At 40.0% G+C, this 25,688-nt stretch overlaps 1 protein-coding gene and 1 long non-coding RNA gene across 13 annotated transcripts in view; one reads left to right on the forward strand and one right to left on the reverse strand.

Annotated features, from left to right (window-relative positions):
* The first annotated feature begins 230 nt into the window (after positions 1 to 230).
* HERC2 (HECT and RLD domain containing E3 ubiquitin protein ligase 2) overlaps positions 231 to 25,688 on the forward strand; it is a 95,643-nt gene continuing 70,185 nt past the window's right edge. For 7 of the 11 annotated variants that reach the window (XR_014940801.1, XR_014940805.1, XM_015851096.2 and 4 more), the window contains exons 1-6: positions 231 to 280; positions 756 to 860; positions 8,665 to 8,779; positions 14,673 to 14,810; positions 22,338 to 22,557; positions 25,101 to 25,201. Coding sequence is in view for 9 of the 11 variants with exons in the window: in XM_015851096.2 (XP_015706582.2) it covers positions 789 to 860; positions 8,665 to 8,779; positions 14,673 to 14,810; positions 22,338 to 22,557; positions 25,101 to 25,201 (646 nt within the window). In the remaining 2 variants the exon portion in view is untranslated. Of the gene's footprint in view, positions 281 to 456; positions 653 to 755; positions 861 to 8,664; positions 8,780 to 14,672; positions 14,811 to 22,337; positions 22,558 to 25,100; positions 25,202 to 25,688 lie in introns of those variants that run through there. The other 4 variants (XM_015851104.2, XM_085532475.1, XM_015851109.2 and 1 more) reach the window with 2 other exon arrangements.
* Positions 6,175 to 17,357, reverse strand: LOC146762663 (uncharacterized). 2 transcript variants are annotated; one of them, XR_014940843.1, is made up of 3 exons: positions 17,229 to 17,357; positions 16,796 to 16,891; positions 6,175 to 6,279 (listed from the first exon to the last, which is right to left on the reverse strand). It is a non-coding gene; the product is annotated as an uncharacterized LOC146762663 (long non-coding RNA). The 2 variants fall into 2 exon arrangements; XR_014940842.1 differs by lacking the exon at positions 6,175 to 6,279 and adding an exon at positions 16,330 to 16,451.

Consider the following 25,688-nt stretch of genomic DNA (forward strand, 5'->3'; position numbering starts at 1 on the left):
TACCTCCATTGCGCCGCTTCTCTCCATGGTTCGGAGCGGATGTCCCGCCTGTCTCCTTTGCTGATTTGCCGCTAGCCTAGTGACGTGTTGTGGGCTGTGCTTCCCCACTTTCCAGTGCCGAGGGAGGGAGGGAGGGAGGATTCACCGCCGCTGTCGGCGGAGGGGGGTGGGGGGACGGGCAGGAGCGGGAAGGAGGGGCGAGGATAATCCGGGGCAGAGCGGGCGGTGACAGAGCGGGCCGGGGAGCCGCCACTACAACCACCACCATCGCGGGCGCTCGGTGAGTGCTGCTGGGATCCTCGATCCGCTGCCGTGTTGTGGGGTGAACTACTAAAGGAGCCCCCCTCGCAATCTCCTGGCTCGGCCCCGTGCCTATGGCCGCAGTGTGGGGGTGGGGGCGGCCGTGCGGGGGAGGGGCTGAGCCCCGGGGAGGGAGCGGCGGGGGGCGGCCCCGCTGGCCGCTGGCCGGTGCCTTGCGTAATCCGCCATCGATCCGCTGTGCCGTGGGTGAGGGGCAGCGCTAGGCCGCGGGGCGGCGAGGGGAAGGAAGCTGGGCTGGGAGGGGCGGTGGTCCGGTGCTCTGCTCTGCTCCGAACGTGTTGCCCTGCCCGGCGTTGAGGGGTCTGAGCTTGGGGGGAGGCGTCGAGCACAGGTAATATTTAAAGATGAAGCGGAGGCCATCGTGGTTTGGATAAAAATAACCTTGTGTAGCTTATCTCACGTGCCGGATGGCTGTCTCTGTCGTTGTGTGGCAGGTGGGGCTGCTCTGCCAGCCTGGAGAAGGGAAGATGTCCTCAGAATCTTTCTGTCTGGCTGCTCAGGCCAGGTTTGACTCCAAATGGCTGAAGACAGACCTACAGGTAAGGTGTCAGACTGCTGTGTTGCACCTTTTGGATGTAGACAGGGGTTGCTTGTCTTCCAAACCACTGACAGACATCTGCAGCAATACTCTTGAGCCAGATGCATATAAATCACAGAATCACAGAATGACCCGGGTTGGAAGGGACCTCAAGGATCATGTAGTTCCAACCCCCCTGCCAAGCAGGGCCACCAAATCAGTCTGAGCTTGAAGGAGCACAAACTCATTTTGAGCTGCACGTACATCTGTGTTGTGGCTCCAGTCTCTCTGCAGAAAATCAAGCTGGGTTATGTGTGTTATTTTTATAGAGAGCCGTAGCACACATCTACTTGAACTCAGAAGTTCTCCATTTAGGCTGTTGCTGAACTTCTTGTCTGTTTGGAAGCCAGCAGTTCTAATGCATGAGAGAACTGCTGTGAAAGATAATGGGAGTATAATTTATATTTGAGGGGGTTCAGGTGTGCATTTGCTGTCATTTTTTGGGTAAGAGGTGTAGGTTTAAGTGCTCTCTTATTCCAAGAGAGTTGATTTTTGTATTGAGACTGTCAAAGAAATGTGGTCAAAATGGAACTGGTCTTTGTTGAGATGTACTGGTGTTTGGTGGAAGTTTTGCTGTAGAAGATGGTCTGTTTATTTATTTAGATTGTGTGATGCAAGAACGAGCATATCTTGTTTTCCCAATACAAATGTGGAAGCTATGAGGAAGATATTGAGTAGTTAGAATGGTATAGGTCAGTTTTGGATGAGATGGGCGAGTCCTTGTGTTGTATGTCTTTTGCCTTCCTCCACGTGTTACATGTAGATGCCTTACTTTGAATAAACCTCCAACTTCCTGCTCAAATGGCTGAAGTTCCCATTGGGATAGACAAGCTGATGTTCATGTTGGATATGGATATGGATAAAGAATTTTAAGAAATAAATTGATCCTGTGTGACTTTACCCAAAATTACATCCTGGATGGTCAGGGTAGTTCAGCTGTTGCATTTAGACAAGGGTCTGTTACTGGGGAGTTGTGATCCAGAAGCAGCCTCCCTGCAGTATTTTACATCTGACAAGCTATATTAGATTCTGGAATAACAGAGCATTGAAGGTTACATTTTACAATAAGTTTTGTATGTAAATACTATAAAATGACAGGGCTTGGTCTTGATTTGGCTAGGGGATTCTGTCTTTGCTCTTTTATTTTATCTAGACCTAGAAGTTTCTGTCCAAAGTTATTTTGATACAGGAGGTAAATAAATGTAGCACAAAACAATTTGAAGATGAATGTGTTAAGAAATATAACAGTACTATTCTGGACACCGAATGCTGAGTTGTAGCATTGCTTTAGCTATTGTAGAATAGGAGAAAATTGTAGCTGATAATTTTTCCTTCCAGTTACAAAACCTTTTTTCTCTTCTTTTTTTTCCCCCTCCTTGCTTACATGCACTTTTGACAGCAGATTTTCAGTTGTCATCCCTACAGTAAGGATTATTTTCAACTAAGTGTATATAATTGTAGTGATTTACTTGTCTTCTATGAGATGTTCATGCAGTCAATGGGATATAACAATTCCATTAAACAATAAGAAATCTTAATTTATAGCAAATTTCTATGAACGAGTTTTTCCATGAAACTTCCTTGCAAGTAATAACAAGTTAAACTTGGCACTTACTTGCCTTGTAATTGCAAGGGTATTCCCTTTGCTTTCTTCCAATCATACTCCAGCCGAAATAATGAGATTAATGAGCTAAAAGAACAGTAATCGTTTGTGATCTCCTGGACACAAACATCCCTTCTCTGGAACATGAAGAGGCCACCAAGGTATGATGTGATTTTTCTTATGAGGTTAGCAAATCAAAATCTATTACACAACAACAACAACAAAAACAGGAGTAGTATATATGGATCTTGTATCTCTCCTTTTGGTGCATGAAGTGGCAGCTGTCTTCTGTCAAGTAAAGGGGTTTTAGGCTCTGGGGAATTTCTCTATTGCATGATTGACTATTTTAGCTACTGATCGACTAGCATGACCCAGCTACTTGTGAAGTCTCTTTATAGGTGTAAATCCTATACCAGTCTATGTTCCGAGCATGCAGATTTCCTGCTGCATATATTTTTACCTGCTGACTGCAGAAAGGCCTTGTCAGTTTTCTAAGGACCGTCAACAGAAATTGAAATTATGATTGTAATACAGGAGAGATTTGAAGAAAGACACACCGATTTAAGTGAATGAATCAAAATGACTACAAATTATTTCTTCGGATTTGACTCTGACACTCTTTACTTGGCAGCCAGCTTTATATATCTTTTTGCTATACAACAGTTGAGGAGTGTGTTGGTGGAATCCTTTGGAGAAGGTTATACTGGGGAGTCCTTATACTTAGAAGACATGCAGAGATCACTTGATCTTTAAAATTAGCTCTTTTTTTTTGCTATTTAAGTTCTGTGTTGTTGCTTAACATGAGGAATATAATTAGAACTGGAGGATAATGTTTCTTTGGGTTAGTGATCTCCAAAGTCTGACTCCTCCATTTGTTTTGCCACTGATGTCTGTGGCAACTATTGTTTAAAGCTGAAAGGCACTGAACTCTCTCAGAAGATCATTGGATTCTTCTTTACTTTAGTTCAAGACAGTGTTGCATTAATAATGTAATAAATTATACAATAACATTATGTGCATTAGTAACAGTATGTAATATCACAGAATCACAGAATTGTAGTGGTTGGAAAGGACCTCTAGAGATCATCGAGTCCAACCCCCCTGCCAAAGCAGGCTCCCTACACCACATCACACAGGTAGGCGTCCAGGCATATATGGAGGTATATAATATGGAGGCATTAATGTAATAAGAAAGGAATGATACCTGGATATGGATTGTGTTTAATCACCTTTTAGTGTTACTGTCCTAGCTTGTATCCAGGCCAAATTTAAATGTCCTTATTCAGTTTTAGGATGTTTGTGTTAATACACAAAGGCAGCGTGCTGTACTGTAGCGTATTATTACTGTTGTTAAGAGAATATTAAAGACAAATGTCCTTTTGTAGGAGCAGTGAGCCTTTATCCTGCAGCAGTAACTGAAGTGGTATGAAATGTTAGTATAAAACTGCGTGTAAGCAATGTGATTTTTTGCTGATACTAAATTATCTGAAACTAATTTAATCAATACTACTATAGGAATCCAAAATGCTCTACAAAGACCTGTGTGCCGCCCATAACCATTTCAGATCTTTTTACTGATTTTGTAAGGAATTGACCTGGTATCGTGCTTTATGGCTGCTAGCATAGTTTAGATCTAGACCAATGTCTAGACACATTCATTTTGTGAGCTTTGTTTTACAATCATTTATCATTTTTATCTGTTCTTACTGAATAACTAATTCAATTGGAGCAAAGTTAGGCTCTGTGCTGTCTGAAAGAACACGATCTGCTACAGTAGCTGAAAGATTCAAATGATTTATCTCAGATTACATCAGTAATACAATATGTAACATTTAAATGCAAATGTTCATAGTATTCTGTATTATCTAACAGCGAAGTAATCTTAGTAAATAATAAAACAGGACTTTGCTTCTACTGGTGGAAAGTCACCTGTTACATTCCCAATCATTTTTTAGGTTTGAATTAATGCATTTTAAAAGACCTACCTATGTGTATCTTTTATGGGTGGGAACAAGATCTATATGCAAAGGGAGATTGTGTTCTAATGGCTGCTGTAATAAAGACGTCCATTTTGGAAAGAGAAACGTTTAAAAAAAAAAGAGGAAGGCAAGATTAAAATAGTTTACTTAAACCTAGATATCCACTTCGCCAAGTCAAATTGTGCTTAAAATAGTTCCAATTAAGTGAACGTACTGTGCTACCCTTTTGGAACCTTATGCAGAGAACTTTAATTAGTGATGGTTGAATAATGAAGAAGTAGAATCAGTCAGCTAATGGGATGCTTGTGTGCATTTGATGTTTATTGGTCTGCTTATTCCGTATCCTGGGGAGGACTATAGTGCTTAATAGCTAGGGACAAGGGAGAAAGGCTTTCATTTTCTTGTAGAAAGGAGAAATACTTTAAGCAGTAGTGAAGGTACAGAAGCTGTCTATGGTAAGAATAGGATGCATTTTCATCAGTTTCCATTCAGTTCATGGTTAGCAGGCTACTTGTCATTTTATTTTTGCCCAGATCTGAGAGAATTGTTGAGATGAATCAGCCACCTGTAAGAGTTACATTTGTCCCAAACCTTTTCACCTTCTCTCTAAAGTGTAATTTGCTGTTCTGATTTTTATGAAAGATTAACTGTTGTAGCATCTAGATTGGTATTCCTGCTTGTAAGATGATGTAAATATATGATTATCTTGACCGTTTCAAGCAAGAAGCTTAATGTAAATTGTTTTTCTATTTTGTGGGTTTCCTGTTCATTTTCTCCTTAGATTCAGCATTCTGATAAAAAAGAAAAAGAAGGGTAAACTGCAAATCAAAACTACTACATTTTTTAAGGGTAACAAAGTTTGCAGTATGGAATTTTTAGTTATTTCAAAATTGAAGTAATGCTATTCCTTCAAAACAAGTGATTTCCACGGGAAAAGTAAGGACTATGCTGCATATGAAATGAAAGGCTGGAGGAATTAAACTCAATGTGCAGGTGTTTGGGCTTAGTCAGAGCTACTGCTCTGCAAATGGAGGAAGTTAGAGAATTTCTCTGCCAAGTCTAAGGGTAAGATTTGATTTTTTTTCTTGGCATGTGACTGTCAACTGTTAATAAGCTTCTACAAATGGCAGCCTGGTAGTCTGTCAACAAGGGGACACTTCTAGTTGAAACCCAAATCTTTTGAAGCAACTAGAGGACTGCTGAACTGTCTTTGTTATCAGAGCTTTAAAGCAATGTGTTAAACCTAATGATGTTCACTGTGCTTTTTATAGCAGCTGGGGTCTCAAGGCATACATTATCAGGAAAGGAAGGAAACTAGATGGAACATTGAAAAGAAAGACAACAGAAGAAGGAAGCAAATATAAAAGAATCAAAAGAATAAAAACAGCGGAGGGATTTGGGAAAGGATTTACTGTTTCTCTTGTGATTTGCTTCACTGTTTCTGCTTTGAAAATACTTTTCATCTGTTTCTAAAGAAAAATCTGTTTTAATTAATGTTTAATAACTGGCTAATGCAGAAGTAGCTGAGTAGAGGAACAGATTCCTCTCCACCCCCACCCGCTCAAATGCTGACAATTTTGAGGTGAAGATTATTAAGTAGCTTATATTTTAAATCCATAATGACGTTTATGACTATCTCCTGTTTCCAATGCAGTTACATAAACAGCAGTCCTACCTGGATAATTCCACCTGATGTTTTTTTCTTCTGTTCTTGCATAATTTTTCTTGAGCTCAAGTTAAGCATAGAGGCTCCTATGCTTGTTGCAGGGAAGTTCATGAAACCACATCAAGAACATGATCTGTGGACCACATGGAATAAGCTTTGTCTGATTTAAAGTGGTTGACTTTAGAACCAAGTCACAGCTTCTGGTTTTTATTTATTTACTTATTTTTAAATAACCTTCTGAAAGCAAATCTCGCTTTGAGAATTCTCAGAAGCTTATCCAGTTGCAGTTGCAATGCTTTGTATTCTTAACATTTAAGGAAACACTAACACCAGTGCCTCGTTCTGTAGAGCTGGTGGTGGGAAAGGGATATGAGGGGGCAGAATTTCACTGCTAGTCTCATTGGGTGATAGCAACAGCATATGTCAGCAAACTAGATACACTTTTGACTTTAATTAAATCTTGTACCAGACAGAATAAATTACAGTTTAACTGTAGCGATAAGATTAGGTAAAGATTAGGGAGAGAGCTGCCTAGTTTACAGTGTAATTCTTTGAAGTCTCTTCAGGCCCTTTTTTGACTTGGGAGAAGTGGTTAGGGCTGAGGTCCTGATCTGTGAGGGAGGTATGAGTTTGGTGCAGTCTATACTTTAGAAGTGCAAAGATAAGACGACATGGTCTGGATATGAGAATGTGTGATAAATGATGGAAGTGGGCTGGGGTTTGTGAATATGAAGTGTGTAGAAGATGAGATTGCTGTGGTCTTACCTGAAAGAAAGTCAGGAGGTACCATGGGAAAGACGATAGAGATTTTGGGCATGGGGAATGGCCTTTAATGTGGTGGAAGGGGTAAGAGAATTAAGAATGTATTCTGAGTCTGAAGCATACTGTTTAGTGGGGTGGAGTAAGGCTTTGCTGTTGTCTCAGGCTTGGGAAGAAAGTGTATGGATGGTAGGGCAAACAGACTTGGGGTTCTTGTGGTAAATTTACAGAGGGTACATTTCTGGTGGTGCTGCTAGTTGCAAACATTCAGTGAAAACATACTGAGTTTGTCAAATTAATCTCTTTAAACATCACAGATGAAGTTACTGAATTATTAGAGGGAAAGATGTTTACATAAGTCAAGTGTCCCTTCATCATCTCTGTGGCCCTACACTGGACTCTCTCCAGAGAGCGTCCATGTCTCTTTTGTACTGCGGTGCCCCAGAACTGGACATCAGTACTGAATAGAGGGGAAAAATCACTTCCCTCCTGCTGGTGATAGTTTGCCTAATGCAGCCCAAAATATTAATCTGCTTTGCAGCGCCAACATGTTGTTGGCTCATGTTTAGCTTGGTGTCCACCAGGCACCTGGGACCTGTTCTGCAAAGCTGCTTCCCAGCTGCTTGCCCCATTATTCCTTGAAAACCCAAACCTGAACTGTTGGCTACTGTAGCAGCAGTTCACTTTTTAATGTGTCTACTGGACACTGAATGTATTAATGGTGAACTTGTTAACAGTTGGAGTTGAGTTGCCTTCAGCTATGACACGTGAATAAATTGTAAATATAGTTCCTTAAATGCTTTTTTTTTTCTTCAGGTGGCTAAAAGATAATTATTTGCTACCAAAAAAGTCCAATGTTCACTTGATGTAGGCATCAGTTTTACAGCGTTCTGAAAAGCAGAGAGAAAAAGAATATGAGATTATCTTGGTCAATGGGGTTCTTCAAGGGAGGTGCAAATTGGTAGATCCTTGGGAGGCTGGTCTTAGAGTTTTGTGAGTATTTCATGCTAGCAGGATTCTGCCATTTGATCCACTGTGTTTGTCTCATTACACACTTGGTTTACTGGGAACTGACCTGTGCTGAAGCTTAGCCAGCCTCTGGCTCTTCCTCTGAGCACAGCTTGCTTAAGTCTTCATCAGTCCCATAATGTTGTTCAGCAGATGCTCACACAAACACAGTCTGCGTGTGAGAGGAAGCATTGTAGCAGCTGGAAGGAAGAAGGAAGGTTGTGACCAGGGTTCTGCACAGCAGGGTGGATTGGACTGACTGAGTGTGGCTATGAATGCATGGTCTGGTTGTCATGTGTTCTGCTTGACTGCTCTGCTCCTTAGTTACTGGAAAGGAGACTGTGCTGACTTCTTTCATGCTTCCCAATTTTTTGACTTCATGTAGCATGGCTTTTCCTGAGGGGAGAAAGCGATTTCCCTCATATAATTACCCAAATTACTGCATGATGCCATTTTGAATACTCTTGTAGTTTTGAGGTGATCAGATCATGCTTTTGAGGAGAACTATTCAACAAAAGAGAAATCATCTTGATGTTTTCGAGTCTACTTTACAATGACTGCTTTAAGTTTTTAATCTAGGAGTAGCATAGCTGGAGAATCAGAAGATGATGCAAGTCTTTATCAGACACACTCGAATTTACTAGTGAGATGATACATGGTTTTGTTTATGTTTTATTTTTTTTAATTTCATCTGGGTTGATTCTAGGAGAAATACAATTGCGTGTAACTATATATAATTTATTTTTCACAGCTTGCTTTTACGCGAGACGGACTCTGTGGTTTGTGGAATGAAATGGTAAAAGATGGGGAGATCGTGTATCCTGGAACAGAATTTACACAGAATGGTGAACTACCTCCAAGAAAAGGTATGGCTTTTCTTAAGTATTTGTTTCTCTTTTTCTCATCTGATGATGAAGATGGAATTCAGAATTCTATAGCAGAACTTTGGTTAGTTTCTTTTCAACTGCTAATAAAATTTGCCAGTGTTTTGAATGAAATAAACTTGGAAGTGGTTTTTTGAAAGTCTTTAGGAAGGTAAAATGGAGGCTTAAATCTTTTTTAGTTTTCAGAAACTGAACATCATAACCAGATGTGTTATGATGAGCAAGGCTTGGCAGTGTCCTCTTGGTTACTTTGCTCAGTGTGTTTACAGCTGAGGCCACGCTATAAAGGAATTGGGCTGAGGAAGGGGTGAAGGCAATAGTGCTATTTCTAATTTTGTTTACGGTCTTCAGCTGACCTTTTAATCACTTCATAGAATCATAGAATTAGCCAGGTTGGAAAAGACCTTGAAGATCATCAAGTCCAACCGCAGCCTAACCATAGTACCCTAACTCTAACAACCCTCTGCTAAATCATATCCCTGAGCACCTCATCCAAAGAGCTCTTAAGCACATCCAGGGATGGTGATTCAACCACCTCCCTGGGGAGCCTATTCCAGTACTTGACTACTGTTTCTGTAAAGAAATGTTTCCTAACATCCAACCTAAACTTGCCCTGGCACAACTTGAGGCCATTTCCCCTCGTCCTGTCAATTGTCACCAGTGAGAAGAGACCTGCCCCACTCTCACTGTAAGCACCTTTCAAGTACTGGAAAAGGGCGATAAGGTCTCCCCTCAGCCTCCTTTTCCCCAGACTAAACAGCCTCAGCTTCCTTAGCCTGAATGAAAAATGCCTGCAGTCTGATTGAGCATGGGATGCTTTTTCTTCTTGTCTTCTATTCAGATGAACAATCACATTCTTATATGAGAGATTTTATGAGGTCAAGATTTTACAGAAGGAATAGTTTTACTAGTAAAGTGTTGTTGGATATCCCATGGTTCTAAGCTTTCTCAGATATCTTGGTTTGGCACACCCTTTAGTTTTGCCTTTATCAGTAGAGTAGTTTGCAGAAAATATTGCTAGTTGAAGTGTTCCTTCAGGAAACTTGATGCACGGAATGTATTTGTCCATCTGAAGGTGATTCTCTGCCATTGTTTGGCCTGAGCTGAAGATGCGAAAAGATGATGCATAGCATGACCCAGAATCCCACGTATCTCTGATTTTGTATTTTTTATTCTTAAACGTAGCACTGGCTCTAGATAGACTGATTTTCTGAGCCATTTTGGAGCAAGCAGAAATGTCTTTGAAGCGTGACTAGTCTGCCTTTTTGTCCCTTTGAAGGGGTGAAGTGAAGCTACAATATTTTCTGCCCAGGGAGGTGGTGGAGTCTCTTTCTCTGGAGATATTCAAGACCCGCCTGGACGCCTACCTGTGTGACGTGGTGTAGGGAGCCTGCTTTGGCAGGGGGGTTGGACTCGATGATCTCTAGAGGTCCCTTCCAATCCCTACAATTTTGTGATTCTGTGATTTGAATATTGCCTTATCAGGCTCTTGGATCTTATAATTAGTGTGCAGATTCTCCCCCAGTGAAGGTAACCTGCTTAAATGCCATTGTGCTGGACAGTAAGATTTGCGAATTATAACCATCTTGTTTACTAGACTTAAACTTCACAGTTGTTAATCAAGGCTCTTTTTGGAAAGCATTGGTCAGATTGTGTGTTTGATTCCATTATGCAGTAGTGAGTCATGAAACCAGAAGGAAATGCTCTGTTATTGCAGGCTGGGCTGCTCCGAAGAGGCACTTGATTCTTGCAGTGGGTAATCAGCAGAAGGAGTAAACTGGAAGGATATGCTGTTGGTAGTGAAGCATGCGTTTTCACTCTAGGAAAAAAGGGCAAATATTTTTAAGTATTTTCCTATTAGTGGAAACATTTGGTTAGGTATAGTCATGTTTTTTCTTCATGGCACTTTCAGAAAGGTATGTGTGATTAATGTGTTCAGCAAAATGTATTTGAATGCTTCCAGTAACATCTAAGGGCACAGCCGTGACAGCAGTGATGTCCAAATAAAGGTGCACTTGTGGCATGACTTGTACTTAATGCCATCAGGAAACTGGAATCAGTTGAACACCTTGTACTGGAAACTGTGTACTGAAAAGATTGAAAAGTATTAAATAAGTTAGGAAGTCATTACTGGACATTTTGAAGGTGTCAGTTAACCACACAAGTCTAATTTTATTTTGTTGTTTCCACAAACTTCTGCATAGAATCACACAGAATCACAGGATGACCCAGGTTGGAAAGGACCTCAAGGATCATGTAGTTCCAACCCCCCTGCCTGGCAGGGCCACCAAACATACACATTTGGATGTTGTGTTGATGAATATGATTTAGCCGGGAAGTATTGGTAATGGTTGGACTAAACGATCTTCTAGGTCTTTTCCAACCTTGATAATTCTGTGATTCTGTGATTTATTAGATCAGGTTGCCCAGGGCCCCGTCCAACCTGGCCTTGAATACCTCTTAAGGACGGGGCATCCACAACCTCCCTGGGCAGCCTGTTCCAGGGCCTAACCACTCTCCTAGTGAAGAACTTCACCCTAACATCCAACCTAAATCTTCCCTTTTTTTAACTTAAAACCATTTCCCTGTGTCCTGCTATTGGCACCTGTATTGCATAGATGGGATTCCTGTTTAGATTAACCATTTTAAGTTCTAATACAGAAGTATAAAATCAGCTTCACACCTCTGTCCTGTTATTGGGGTTCCTCCTTTGTTCCCCTCCAAACTGAGAGTTGAACCTTTGTCAGCTTGATGCTGGTTAAGTTGCTGGTCCTCTGAGGTTCTGGGTTAAGGGAAAAGGGGCTGTAAGAGGTGCCTTCATGCTAGTGCTAGTATGTTCCAGTCTGATACTTCAGCAGAGAGAAAAGCAATGATGGGTTGTTTTTTTTTTTGTATTGGAATTGATATATTTCCTGGATCTTGGATTACCAAATACTATTTCAGAGTAGTTGTAAAATGCAGGCCTTGCTTAAAGCATACTGTGTAACTATTGCCTCACAATTGATATGAAACTATTCATAGAGCTGTCTGCTGGGAAACAGTTACAGGGTTTTTACTTCTGCATAGGATTCCTGACTGGATGGGTTTGCTGGAATTCAGGAGCAGCACAAGATCTTTATCTAATAGATGCCTGAGGCCATTAGGAAGTGTCAGTTATTTTCTTCACTGTATATGAAGTGTAAATTCCACCTTTAGTTGCTTCCATTTTGTTACTTGCTCATATGAGGGGTTAGGCTATAAGAACTGTGACACAGTTGCTTTTGTCCCCTACAATATTTACATTTCATCCTGAGAATAATGAATTTCATAGAATCACAGAATGGCCTGGGTTGAAAAGGACCACAAAGATCATGTAGTTTCAACCCCCTGCTATGTGCAGGGTCACCAACCACCAGCCCAGGCTGCCCAGAGCCACATCCAGCCTGGTCTTGAATGCCTCCAGGGATGGGGCATCTACAGCCTCCTTGGGCAACCTGTTAATTTTAAATTAAAATGGGCTGTCAGTTTCTGCTTGTTTTGGTGTGCATTGCTCTGTGGACAGCCTCATTATTTGTCATTTGGGTCTATGCTGTCTTTACTCAACATTTTCTCCTTCCTGCCCCCCTCTCCCTTTTGTAAAAAGTTCCTTTTAATAAGGGAGTTCCTTTTAAAAAATCTCTTTAATGTGAGTGAGCTTCCATCATTGTGAGGTCTGTGCTACTCCTTTCAATTTAGACTGACACCAGCTTTGTCCCTACAGAGAAAGTGGTACTGTGAAAGAATAGTGACAAGACTGTGTGGAACAATTTGTCATGGACTTTGAATGCGATTTTTTAGCTCAGCTCCTTCCCCCTTTCCCTCTTCCCCCTTCCTATTCTGCTCACACAGAAAACTAAAGAAACTCTTCCTTGTGGATTTGCTTGTGCTTAAAGTCATGGTTATTTTTATACAATACAAAGATGAAGTTCCAGCCTGGATTGGAACCTCTTCTGTTTGCAGTGAGGAGCTAAGTTCATAGCCCTTTGCTGTCAGCGTTTGCCAAGGATCTGCTATAAAGCATAACAAGTTCTCTTAGAGCTCTTTGCAAAACACAGTGTCTTGGCACAACACCCTTCTTCCCACTAACTGAGATCCCAGCTGCTGTGCAGTGTGTCTGTAGATGTGTGGGTGAGTGGAGAAACACTGAGATTATGGTGGCACTGTGGGAATATTTTAATCTACTAGGACTAAACAGGTTGCTTGTTTTAACCGTATAGTGGAATTTGAGCCTTTTAATATTGTTCATGCTTTGGAATAAAACCAGCTCTATTCAGTTGTGTTCTGGACATGTTTTATCATGCTAATGATTGCTGGACTGTTGGCTGCTCATTGCTATTTGAGAGAAAGGGTCATATTCAGTATAGTTTGTACTTGAAAGTGGGATATGCAGATGTTTTCCTGCACTCAGGTGACCTCTGCTATCCCTTCCTTATCTCACAAGCTCAACCTCAGCATACATTGTGCTATTGTCTCTTGTTTTTAAATCTTTTTTCCTGTTTGCCTCGTTTTTGTTTGCCGCCTCCTGAGTACTACTATGTGTTACAGGTTATGAAACACGGGCTTTAAGTTTAAACTTTTATAAATAAGACAGCTTTGAAACATTTATTGTGGGTGTTGCTATTGTCTCCAGCCAAAGAAATTTGTAACAAATAGGCAGTCACAGATCTGGTTACAATCAAATGAGAATTCTTTGTTTGTTTCTTTTTTTTTTCTTTCCAGGCCAGATGGAAAAAATAGCTGAATGTTTTGGAAATCGGGTTGTGTTGTGTTTGTATGCTCTGAGAGCTTTTCTTATCCAAGTGGGATACAAGTGTGGGGCAGGTGCAGTAGATGTGCCGTGTCTGGCTGCAGCTTTAAGGATCTTTCTGATTGTCTGCAATGTACTTCTGCTTTTGGGTGGGTGTTGGGATTGTTTGGATTGTTTTGGCTCCGCTGTCTGGGAAGGAGTTTGTGTAGTCCAGGCTGGCAGATAGTAGTGGAGGACCAGTGGTTTTTAAGAGCCTGATAAAAATGACTGGGACTGATCTCTTCAAGGCTTGCTCCTAAATGCTGGTCTTGAGAAACTTTGTGGTTTATTTTTAGAAGCGAGGGTCATAGTCATATGTGATTGCTTATGAAGCCCTGAATTGCAAAGCAATTGCATTGAACTGCCTGAAGGTAAGGGTATGGGGATCCATATCCTTGCTATGAGTGAGAAGAGACTTTCAGCTGTCTACATCGACTGTATTTAGCTAATTGGGGCTTTCATGCAGTCTTTGATTACAGAGATATGTGACTAATGTCTGTTTTCTGTCCTCGTGAAAGTAATTCTTAAAAAGGGTTGCAAATGCTTTTCTATTGCTTAGGGAGAAAGTGGTGGTATTATTTTCATTGCTGATAATTACTAAGATGATAGATACGCTGGAGATGTTGAAATATCGTTGCATGAAATGAGTGTGCTAATATACAGATCTCTTTGATTTTGAAATAATGACAATTTGTTGTATTTTCTGCGCTGAAATATGAAAATAAATGCAGCAGAAGTGCAGGTGATTGGGAGCCAATTCTGACCTAAAGTTCACTCTTTGCAGTACTGACCTTGTGTGTTGGTATGGATTTAAATAAAGTTCCCTAGGAGGTTTCAGCAGTGGTTTCTGGATTTTAAGGTCACTGTCTTATGAAATGTAACATGAGACTTACCACCTGTGGCAGTTAACATGGTACATAGAATACCACATCCTCCTGTGTTTTGCTCTTAATGGTAGACAATTGTGCTGTAAAAATTGGGCTCCAGGTTTCACCTTTTCCCATTCTAATCTAGAACTGGCTTAAAGGAGAAGGAGCTTAACTGATCTTTTTTGTTTTTTTCCTTCTTTAGATGATAGCACTGAATGCCAAACTGCATCAAAGAAAGAAGAGCAAAATGACAAAGAAAAGAAAGATGAAGAAGAAGCTCCGCCACCCACTTACAGGGCCAGATCGATTGTTGAGAGTTGGGTATGGGGCAAACAACCAGGTACTACAGTTATTTTGGTGATTCTCGCTGAAGCAATACATGTTCTGTGTTGATCACTACTTTTGTAGTGTTGCAGAGTAATTGGATCAAATGTACTTGCTGACAGATACATCTGTTAGGCTAGTGGAAGAAGTTTGGTAAGTGCTTAACTGCGAATCAAGTTAAATGTTTACTGTAATTGCTTTCAGATTTAATTAGAGTCATGACTTAAGGGAGTCAGTTTACACCTCTCATGCTACTTGAAGGAGTGATAAACTGACTTGGAACAAATGCAGTTATACAGATAAATGTTAAGATGTCTTTAGAATATTTCTTTCCAGTTACAGATGCTAAAAAGAAATTACTTAGGTTCTGAAGCCTGAATTTTCTGCACGCAGTAATGATTTAATAGGTGATTTTTCTTTTTGATTTCATGGTCTGGTAGAGGAGCTTGAGTAAATCACAGGAGGAATGTTGGAAAGGTCTGTTAATTTAACTGTCTGTCCCGACCTTTGCTGACAGTAATCTGACCTGTGATTGCAGAGGAGAAATGGTCTGTGTGTTCACATCTTCTTCTGATGCTCTGTACAGTACTGATTTTTATATTGAAGCCAGTTGAAGTTCATATCTTCTTATTACTGTACAGCAAACCTGCTGTTTGAAATGGTCTAAGCTTGAAAACAACAGTACAGAAGCTTCACTTTGGTTTTATAGTTCTGGTGCCTGATGGCATGTACAAACTTGGGAGACACCTGTTATGCTCCTATTCCTTTCCCCTCACTGAGAAGCACTTGAGGGTCCCTGGTGAGGGGGCTGTCTCTTTAGTGCCAGAATCCACATCTGCATAGTGTTGTTTTCTAGGGAAGCTATTTCACTTGTTTCTGTTGAGCCACAGGTCAGCTGTCAGCCTGTTGTCCTCTGCTCTGTGCCAGCCAGCTTGTCCCCTTTTCTTAAGGACAGAGAGGCAGATGGACTTGCTGTCACTCTAGAAGTGGGACAGAATTTTGCGGTGCAGGAGGAATGAGAAGAATTGCAATTACAGTGAGAACAGGAGGGAGTGTGTTGAATGTGTTGAAGAGATGTAAACTAAAGGTCATGTTGTTTTTGTATTGTATTTGTGTTTAGTATTTGTTGATAAAATAAAACTACTGTAAAAACTGGTAACCTAAATACAGTGTGTCTTACTGAATTTCTCCCAACTGATCAAGTTGATTGAGACAGTCCTTTAAGCTCAACCTCCAATTGTTTCTTATAAAATATTAAAATAAAAACAAAAATAAAAATGGATATATGTACATATGGAGCTTATAGTAATAATTCATTAGCTTCATATACTATATTTGTATTCCTTGGTATCTGTTACCTTTTGTGCTTAAAGTTTGCATCACTTTGATCTGAGTTGATGTCTGTGACAGGTAGATCCTTAAAGATACTGTAAACCCACTTGTGTTCTATTAACAGAGCATTGTGATGGGGCTTTTCCTCGTGATTGTAGGTAACTTTTTGTTTTGCATTTGTCAGAAAGAGAGCTGAAAGATTCCCTTTTGCATCATCCAGGTTTCTGTGGCTTGGTAATTCATTTTTGGAAGAGAAAATACAAAGAGTTGTTTCAATCTTAGGTGCTTTTATAAAACTCTTTTAAGCTTCTCTTCTGTCATCTTCCTGAAAAATAAAGTGAACCCTTGAATATTTGTCAAAAGAGTGAAGGAGCTTTTCAGAATAATTATTTCTTAAATGTATTCCTATTGATCAAGTTGGAATGAAAAATTTACTGTGGGTTTCTACTTATATATAATATTTCTTGACAAGTAAAGTATAATTTAGAGATTTGAGCTTGGAATTACTTTAGAAAAAGAACTGAAGAGGCATTTAAAGTCTGTGTTTCAGATTAACGCTCTGAGCTATACCTGTTAAGTTTAATGATTTACAGTCTTATATTGTCTAGTTCTGGCTTTCATAATGTACGGTGTATATCCATGTTTTGGAAGTGATGAATACAGTCTTACCTTGCCAATAAAGTGTGGAGGATCTGCTGTTGAATTTCAGTTGGTTGATCCAAGTCGCAAGCTCTTGTGACATCCTTCCTCTCTAAGGAGGAATCTCTAAGGAGATTTTGAGAAAGCACAAAAAAAGCTGCTCAAAAAACACCTTCAGAAGCAGAAGCTTTTTGTCTTCCTTTCCGTGTTTTGTGCTCCTGGCATGACTTCAGAGAAGGAAAATATTATACCCGGTTGTAATTTATGCTGAGATGACTGTACTGCCAGAACCAGGGCAAAGATGTCACAGTTGTTTTTTTTCTTTCTATCCCCCCACCTCCCCCAAGTTAAATTCTGTTCAGATGCATGCGATAGTAATAAAATTGTGAGTAAGTTGTTTTTTGACTTTGTTTTTTTCTACTCTAGATTCTTAGTGTTCATCCTTTTCATATTCAGCTCTTACTTGATGTCAGTGTTGAACTGTTCAGGCCTCATTTTGACATGAGTGCTCCTTTAAAACAACTTCCCTTTGTCCTGTTCCCTCAAGGCTATGTGTTCATCATTACCCAAGTACTTCTGATTCTTCTTAAAAGTCTTGTTTTACTACTATCATCTTCCTCCCTCCCTCCCTCCCTCCCTCCCTCCCTCCCTCCTTCCTTCTGAATTTACCAGAAATTCCTTCTGATTTACCAGTAAATCGCTATCATGACATGGAACTCCAGAAGGTCTCCTTGTGTACAAGTGAGAGCTTGTTTATAGATAATGCCATGTCTTGTTTCATTGATAGTACTAGTGTAGCTAATTGCACTGAGAAATGCTAAAGGGGCATTACCTAAGGGAGACAGAGTTAAAAAATTAATTGTGTGATTTCAGTGAGCTGCTGCTGAGAAACAAGTCACTAGCAACAGCAATGGAATCTTTCTGTCTTTCTTATGTAAGAAAGGGGAAAACATGCTGATGTTTCATCCTACAAAGGATACTAGCTAGGTAAATAAATCTAAGTTTATACTGTGCTCAAACATAATTAAAAGAATTCACAGCATTGAAATTTCTGTTAATTAATTCTAGATCAAGTATTTTCACTAGTGAAAGGAACCAGGGCCTAGCTCCTGTGTTGTGTACTTTTCTTCTCAAAACTCTTACCTCCCTGTTTTTCTTTCATTTTTCTTTTTATTACCACTTCAAACAGATTTCAAGTCCCCCCTACATCTAACTTGAAAGTTACTGTCTACAAGCATCCTCTTGCTGCTGTTTATGCTTTTTAGAGGATGTCCCAGAAAACACCCCCCTAAGGAACATAAAACATATGTGTGAAGGCATAGGCAAGACTTGCTTCTTGCCTTTCTGCTGTGTGTGTATTTGAGCATCAATTCAAACAAGTTCTGCTCACGATAAAATTTTGAAAATCAGGCATTCAACCACATGAGAAGCATTATTATTGTGCTTGTGAATATTCACTGCTGTCTTTGCTGAAAAGGAATAAGGGCATCTTTTGCTTAGCGGTGCAGAAAGAAGGATGCTAAAGGCTAACCACCCATTAGAAACAGTGTTCTTTCATAGGATGGCTGAGTTTAGCAGGAAAGTCTGGGCCCACCTGCTCCAGGCCCTCCTCCAGCAGGGTTGCACAGAGCAGAGTGCCCAGGGCCACATCCAGGGGGCTGCTGGAGATCCTCAAAGCGGACACCCGACAGCCTCTGGGCAGCCTGTGCCACTGCTCTGTCCTGTCATCTGTATTTGTCTTTACTAAGAGTTGTGGCCCAGTGGAAGTCCTCGAAACCTTTCAGTTTGATATAGGTGTTTTTGCTGATCATCAGTTTACCTTATAGAAGCCTGCAGCGTTTTCTGCAAGGGCTGCTGCCGTAAATGCTAAGAAGCCATTTAGTATATTAATTCCTATTAAAATCCTAAAAAGGGAGCAGACGTGCCTTTATAGGCAACCTGTCTAAGACTCATGTCAGGTTAGTGTTCTGTCTGTGGCTGAGATGATTTAAGAAGTTACAGTCTTTAGCTGCCTGCTTTGCCCCCTTAAGTTTGCTGACATAACCAAATAGTGCATCACTCCTTAACCCTATTCTGTCAAATGATCTAGGTTAAACACTGCTGGTATTTTTCCTTCTAATGCAGGGAATTTCTGGCAGGATGAATTAAGAAGTGATGACATGTAGTTATGTTAACTGCTGTGGGAATGGAGGAGTGTGATGAATTATAACAGAAGATGGTAAAATCCTTACATCTCTTCGTGGCAGCCAGAAACATATCTGACTATAGTTGTCACTTAACAAGTATATTGCTAATGTTAACTTGAGATTTTAAACTTTCACGTTATGACTTCAGCTTTTACATTGTACATATGGATTAGGTAAATAATGTGTCTCCACCCTTCATAAAGTAACTGACGAAGGGACGTTTAGCATCAAGGACTTGGTTAAAGAGTTCCCTGTAACTTTCTTCTGTGAAATTTGAATAGTTACTATTAACAGGCTATTATCTCATTAGTCTGTTTAGTTCCTTAGTAATGTATGTTGTTCAGATTTGGCCAACTTCACTTGATCAGTTCCTTGATGTATTTTAAATCTTTCTGAAAAGGAAATATTTAAAAAATATCATTTTGCTTGTGCAATAAGATTTGAAGAGAAAGAAGTGTGTAGATATAGCTCACTTAAAACAAAACTGAAGAATTTCCCTTAAAACTTACTTCTAATAAAGTTAGACAGTCCAGCTTTGAGATAACTGTGATGTAGTATTACTATAGCTAACATTATGTCTGAAATAGCTGTTCCAGACTTTACCTACACTTTACAATCTGAAGTAGCTACGCTTTTAGGGGTTCAAGTGAGAAGAGTAAAGGAGAAGAATTTTGCAGCTTGGAAGAGACCTGAAAGCTCATCCAGTTCCAACTCCCTGCTGTGGGGAGGGCTGCCACCTACTAGCTGAGGCTGCCCAGGACCTCATCCAACCTGACCTTAAATGCCTCCTGGGATGGGCCATTGGTGTAACCTCTCTGGGCAGCCTGTGCCAGGGACTCACTGCCCTCTCTGTTGTATTTCTAACATCTAACCTACATCTCCCCTCTTTTCAGTTTAGAGACATTCCTCCTTGTCCTTTACTATCAGACCATGTAAAAAATGCTCAGTCCTTCTCTGCAGGGCTGCTCTCAGTGTGTTCTCCCAGTCCGTATGCGTATCTGGGATTGTTCTGACCCAAGTGTAGCAGCTTACACTTGGACTACCTTGTTAAATCTCATGAGATTCGTGTGGGCCCACTTTTCAAGCTTATCCAGGTCTCTTTGGATGGCATCTCTTCCTTCTGTTGTGTCAACTGCACCACACAGCTTGGTATTGTCAGCGAATTTGCCCAGAGTACACTCAGTCCCACTGTATATATTATTGAAGAACGCTGACCCCAATACAAACCCCTGGAGGACACCACTTGTCACCATCCTTCACATAGACGTAGATCTCTTCACTGCAATCCTCTTGCTGTGATCACCCAAGCATTTACAAGTACTATAGCTCTGTTTATAGACTACTGAATCAGGGATCTACTTGATTTCTGTAGCACTTAGCGTAGACTTTGTCTTCCCCAGACATAAGCAGTAATGGAAGTGCTATTATTTTCATTGACTATTTCTTTAATATTCCTGTGAATATTTGAGAATGCAGTCTGGGCAGTGAACCTGCAGAATGAAATAAGTTGCCAAAAGGAATAATATATAAAAAAATAAGTCAATCTGTAAAACAAAGCATTGGTTGTTTCCTATTTCACTGTTGTGTCCCAGTGGTATTAAGAGATTGCTGCGCCGTATTTAGGAAGGGAAGAAAAGCAATGTTTGTCTTTTCTGCTGGCTTATGTAGAGATCATGATACTGACCGTGTTCTGTTACAAGATAAATGCTAAAGCACACTTTAGGTAACAGCATTAGCCTTAGAACATGTAGCAATTTTTATTTTGCTTCTGAGTAGTGCTAATACTTCACAACTGAGACTTTTCCTTCAAAATTGTGGTTATTGACCTCAAAGTATGTTGGATCTTCAGGCTGCAAACTAACATGTTAATCCATTAAAAGTTGCCAATAAGCTTCATAATGCTAAAAAGACTTGCAAAAGCCAAACCAAGCAAAGCAAATGTGCTTTAAGCAGCCATTTGCTTTGTCTTACTTTGCATAGGGATCTGAAGTAGTTGTGTGCGGTCTCTTGACTGTCAACCGTACCGTAGACTTCTTCAGGAAATTTAATAGGATAAATTTTAAGGGCAGCTTGGCTTTTTTTGTCACATTCTTCAGTGAATCGAAGTATGAATGTGTATGATAGCTGCTATTGTCTAGTTTTTAAAGTCTAGATGACAAGAAATGCTTTTTCATCTGTTCTTACTGAAAAAAGAAAGTTGTTCCGCATAGATGGAAAAATGCAGATTGCCTCAGGGGAAGGAATCTAACACATGAAATACTGAAATGTGAGTAGCAGTGTTGAAAGCAGGCTGGGGTGATGGCTGACAACAAGCTCTATGCAACTGTGCAATATGATACAGTGGTAAAGGAGGCCACTTGAATTCTCTCCTGGTTATATGGAGACATACTGTAGAGTGGGACAAAATTTTGATGTATTTTCTAGAGTTAAATATGAAAAAAAAGCCTCATCCTTGTTAGATACAGTTCTGAACTCCAAAGACTACTACTAGTGAATTTTCATAGCTTGGAGATTGCTATTCCAAAAGATGTGGGTTTTTTTTGTTTGATTGTTTGTTGGTTTTCCTTTTTTTTTGAGTGTCATTGATTGGTGATCAGATCAATAGAGGGAAGGAAAAACCTCTCTTGAGAAGGAAAGATCCTTATCCTAGGAAATAAATCTACAGAGAATGGAAAAGAAACCAACCAACCAAAAAAACCCAACCCGAACAAAACTAAACAAGTCAACCAAACAACAACAACAAAACACTGTTTCCTAATTCTGATTTTCCAGTGTTTTGGGGCTGTCGTTGTTTTACGTCATTAGGATTGTAGACTGTTGAATGGTTTTCTGGTTAGCAAAGAATTAGTTATCTGCTGCTGGTGCATAGGCCACATCTTCAGTTTGCTGATGGTACTTGTGTCTTTTAAATTTCTCACATAATTTGTTTCAGATTAAACACTTCTTGGCAGTGACCCTGTTGCTTCTGAGAGTTGTTCTATGACTTCTGAGAAACTTAAGATAACGTATATCATTGGAAAATGAAAGTATGCCGTCCTATTTACTTGCCGTGTTATTGCTTATACTTAGAAGTCTAGCTCTGAGGCCTGCTGCTGATAAGAGTTTGCTGTGTAGCTTGTTTATTTGGAACAGTTGCATAAATATTTTCTGTGATGTTTTAATTTCAGGCATGAAATATAAAGGTTCAGATGTATTCACACAATACCAGTTTTGATGATAACCTTTGTCTAAACACCCGTTAATTAGCATTTGCACATTAAATATAGCAGTAGTGAATTTCACCGGGTTTTGCAGACTTCTGGTCAATTAATGTTTTTTTATTTGTCTCAACGTTTGTTGGCAATGTGTGTAACAAAGATGAATGCTTATCTTTCTCTGATTTCTAGATGTGAATGAATTGAAAGAATGCCTACATGTACTAGTGAAGGAACAGCAAACCCTTGCCACACAAACTGCCACAACAGCTCTTTCAGCTATGCGGCTAAAGCAGAGACTTGTTATCCTGGAACGATATTTTATTGCATTGAATAGAACAGTTCTTCAGGAGAACGTCAAAGTGAAGTGGAAAAGCAATAGTGTCCCCCTGCCTACTGTGGACAAGAAAAGGTAACAAGTTGTTCTCACGCATGGACAAGTTTATATTTCTTAAGATAACTGGTACTATCTACCATACAGTTTTTTTCCTTGGCAGATGTTTACTTATGATGTTGATGGGCTTTTATTGTAATTCATAGAATCATAGAGTGGTTTGGATTGGAAGGCACCTTTAAGGTCATCTAGTTCCAACTCCCCTGCTATAGGCAGAGACAATTTTCACCAGACCAGGCTGCTCAAAGCCCCATCCAGCCTGGCCTTGAATGCTTCCATTGAGGGGGCATCCACAGCCTCTCTGGGCAGCATGTTCCAGTGTCTCACCACCATCACAGTAAAGAATTTCTTCCTAATATTTAGTCTAAGTCTACCTTCTTACTGTTTAAAGCCATTTCCCCACATCCTGTGACTATATGCTTTTATAAAAAAAAGTCCTCCCCAGTTTTCCTGGAGGCCGCCTTTAGGTACTGGAAAGTCACTATAAGGTTCCCTTGGAGCCTTCAGACTGAAGGTCCCCCAACTCTCTCAGCCTGTCCTCTTAGTGAGTTGCTTCAGCCCTCTGATCATCTCTGTGGCCCTCCTCTGTACCCACTCCAACAGTTTGGTGTCCTTCTTGTGTTGTGGACCCCAGAACTGGACACAGTACTCCAGGTGGGGACTCACAAGAGCAGAGTAAAGGGACAGAATCACCTCTGTTGACCTTCTGGCCACGCTCCTCTTGATGTAGGTCAGGATACTGTTGGATTTCTGGGCTGCAGGTGTGCACTGCTGGCTCATGTTGAGGCTTTCCTTAGCTGACACCCCTAAATCCTTCTTCTGAGGGCTGCTCTCAGGCCATTCCTTGCCCATCCAAGGTGTGGGACTTTGTACTTGGTCTTGTTGAATTTCATGAGGTTGGCATGGGCCCACCCTTCAAGCCTGTCCAGCATCCCTTCTCTCTAGCATGTCAGCTGCACCCCTCAGCTTGTCTGTAAACTTGCTGAGAGTGCACTCAGACCCACTGTCCTTGTCATCTACAAAGGTGTTAAATAACACCAGTCCCAGCACTGATCATCACTAGTCTCCACTTGGACACCGAGCCATTGACTACAACTCTTGAGTGCGACCATCCAGCCAATTCCTTATTCACTGAGTGGTCCATCTATTTAATCTATTTTTCTTTCATTTGGTGACAGTGTGTTGTGAAGTGCAGTGTCAGTTCATACTGTAGCTGTTACTCTTTGAGCTATAATCATTGATATATTTCTTTTGTTCTACTCAGCTAGAATGTATGGAGAGGCCATGTCATGAATGATGCCGGTAGACGTTACATAGCTCCAATTGTATTATTTATTTTTTATTAATTTTTGTTCAATTATGTGCATAACAATTTAACAAATTTAAAAATGCAAATATATTAAAATTGAACATAGTTTTAGTTAGCTTGAAGAAATGTTTTAGTCAGATATTTAAATGAAAATGTTTCCAGAGAACCAGCTGAATAATAAATTGTCTGGTTTCCTTCGATGTCAAGATAGATTTTTGACTTAAAAATAGAAAAATTCTGTCAAGTGAGGCATTAAAGAAGCTTGTCAATTGTTGAATTAGGCTGCTGTCTGACTGAGCGATCAATTCAAGACAAGAAATTTTTGTTAGCTTATCTGTAGCTTCAAAAATTGAAGGAGACAGTAAGTAGGATTGTAGACTAGTTATTATGGGACTGTTCTGACAGTGATGCCTTTCACTGAATAGTCTGTTCTCTGAAGAATTTTTTTCAGTTCTGGTGAAAAACACTGGTGTATTTAAATTACCAGGCTGCTAAAAATGCCAGTTGAACATTTCTCTGTCTTGGAAGAAGTTCTGAGCAGTTCACTTTCATTGTCTTGTGAGATAAAAATAAAAGGATTGTCTTCCTAGGAGAAAATAGTAGAGAATTAAAAGTTTGCTTGATTAATGTGATGATTTGATTGAAAAGTAAAGTTGGTAGGAATGTTTTTAAGTTTCTTGGGTGTTAATAAAAATTCAAGCTATCTCTTCTGTACACAAACCAGTACAGAGTCTACAAAGTGAGATATGTGGGGTAAGTGGGACATAGCTCACTTGAGTGGAAAGACTGTGACAAAATTGATGAAATTATTTGCAATTGAAGGTTCACATAAAAAAAAAAAAAAGGTCCGTGAATCTAGTTTATACAGATCAAATACACCAGTGGTATTAACAGTCTGGATAAACAGTACGCGTGTGAAGTATCTTACACCTGTGTATTTTTAGTAAACCATTGTAAGTTCACTCTGAGTACCTTCAGAAACTTATGGCAATGATGTCAGTCTGGCTTGTTTATTGTGTATGAAGCTTTTTGTCATCAGGGATTGAATTAGTTGGGTTTTGATTGTTGACGTTTTGATGTTGATGATAATTCTCAAGAGGCAATTACAATTCTTTATGAAAATTGTATGATCATATATGTGTGTATACAGATAAATTATAAATCTGTCAAGTGTATACGTTGTTTAATTATTACTAATATATGTTAAATGATCTGTACAGACACAATGCATATGTATTTATTTGTCCCTTAGCCCACGACCTGTAGGCAAAGGTGTTGAAGGACTTGCACGAGTTGGATCTCGAGCAGCACTTTCATTTGCATTTGCATTCCTCCGTAGAGCATGGAGGTCAGGTAGGTCTACCCTGTAGCACATTGTACATGGTTTTGATTAGAAGACAGATGATGCATTGAATCATGTGTCCATATTAAGGGTATAGCTCTGTACAAACACGTCTCTAAGACTTCCATAATTGTATTTTATGTTTGTAAGGTATTATAAAACCAGCAGTACTGTTGGTCAGAGACACCTGAGTGAATCGCCATCCAAGCCAATATGGCTGCTGTATTGTGCTGGGTTGCATTTAGAATTTGCAATACAGATTTGGTTTACATGAAAACAATAAGTTATTAATGCCAGGTTTCAGAAAGTTTAGATTTATTCTTCAGACAAGATAGATCGCAATATAACTGCAGGCTAGTAGTAGTTTAGTAAATAATTTTGAAGCAGTAGTGAGAACACTGTATTTAGTTTGCGTACTTGTCAACATCTGTCATATTTCAAAGGCTGGCACTCTTAAGTTAGATGCATGAGAACTGTCACATTGACTTACCTATTTAT

This window comes from Coturnix japonica, chromosome 1 (assembly GCF_054131305.1).
Source record: "Coturnix japonica strain WE chromosome 1, WE-NBRP24, whole genome shotgun sequence".
Lineage (NCBI taxonomy): Eukaryota > Metazoa > Chordata > Aves > Galliformes > Phasianidae > Coturnix > Coturnix japonica.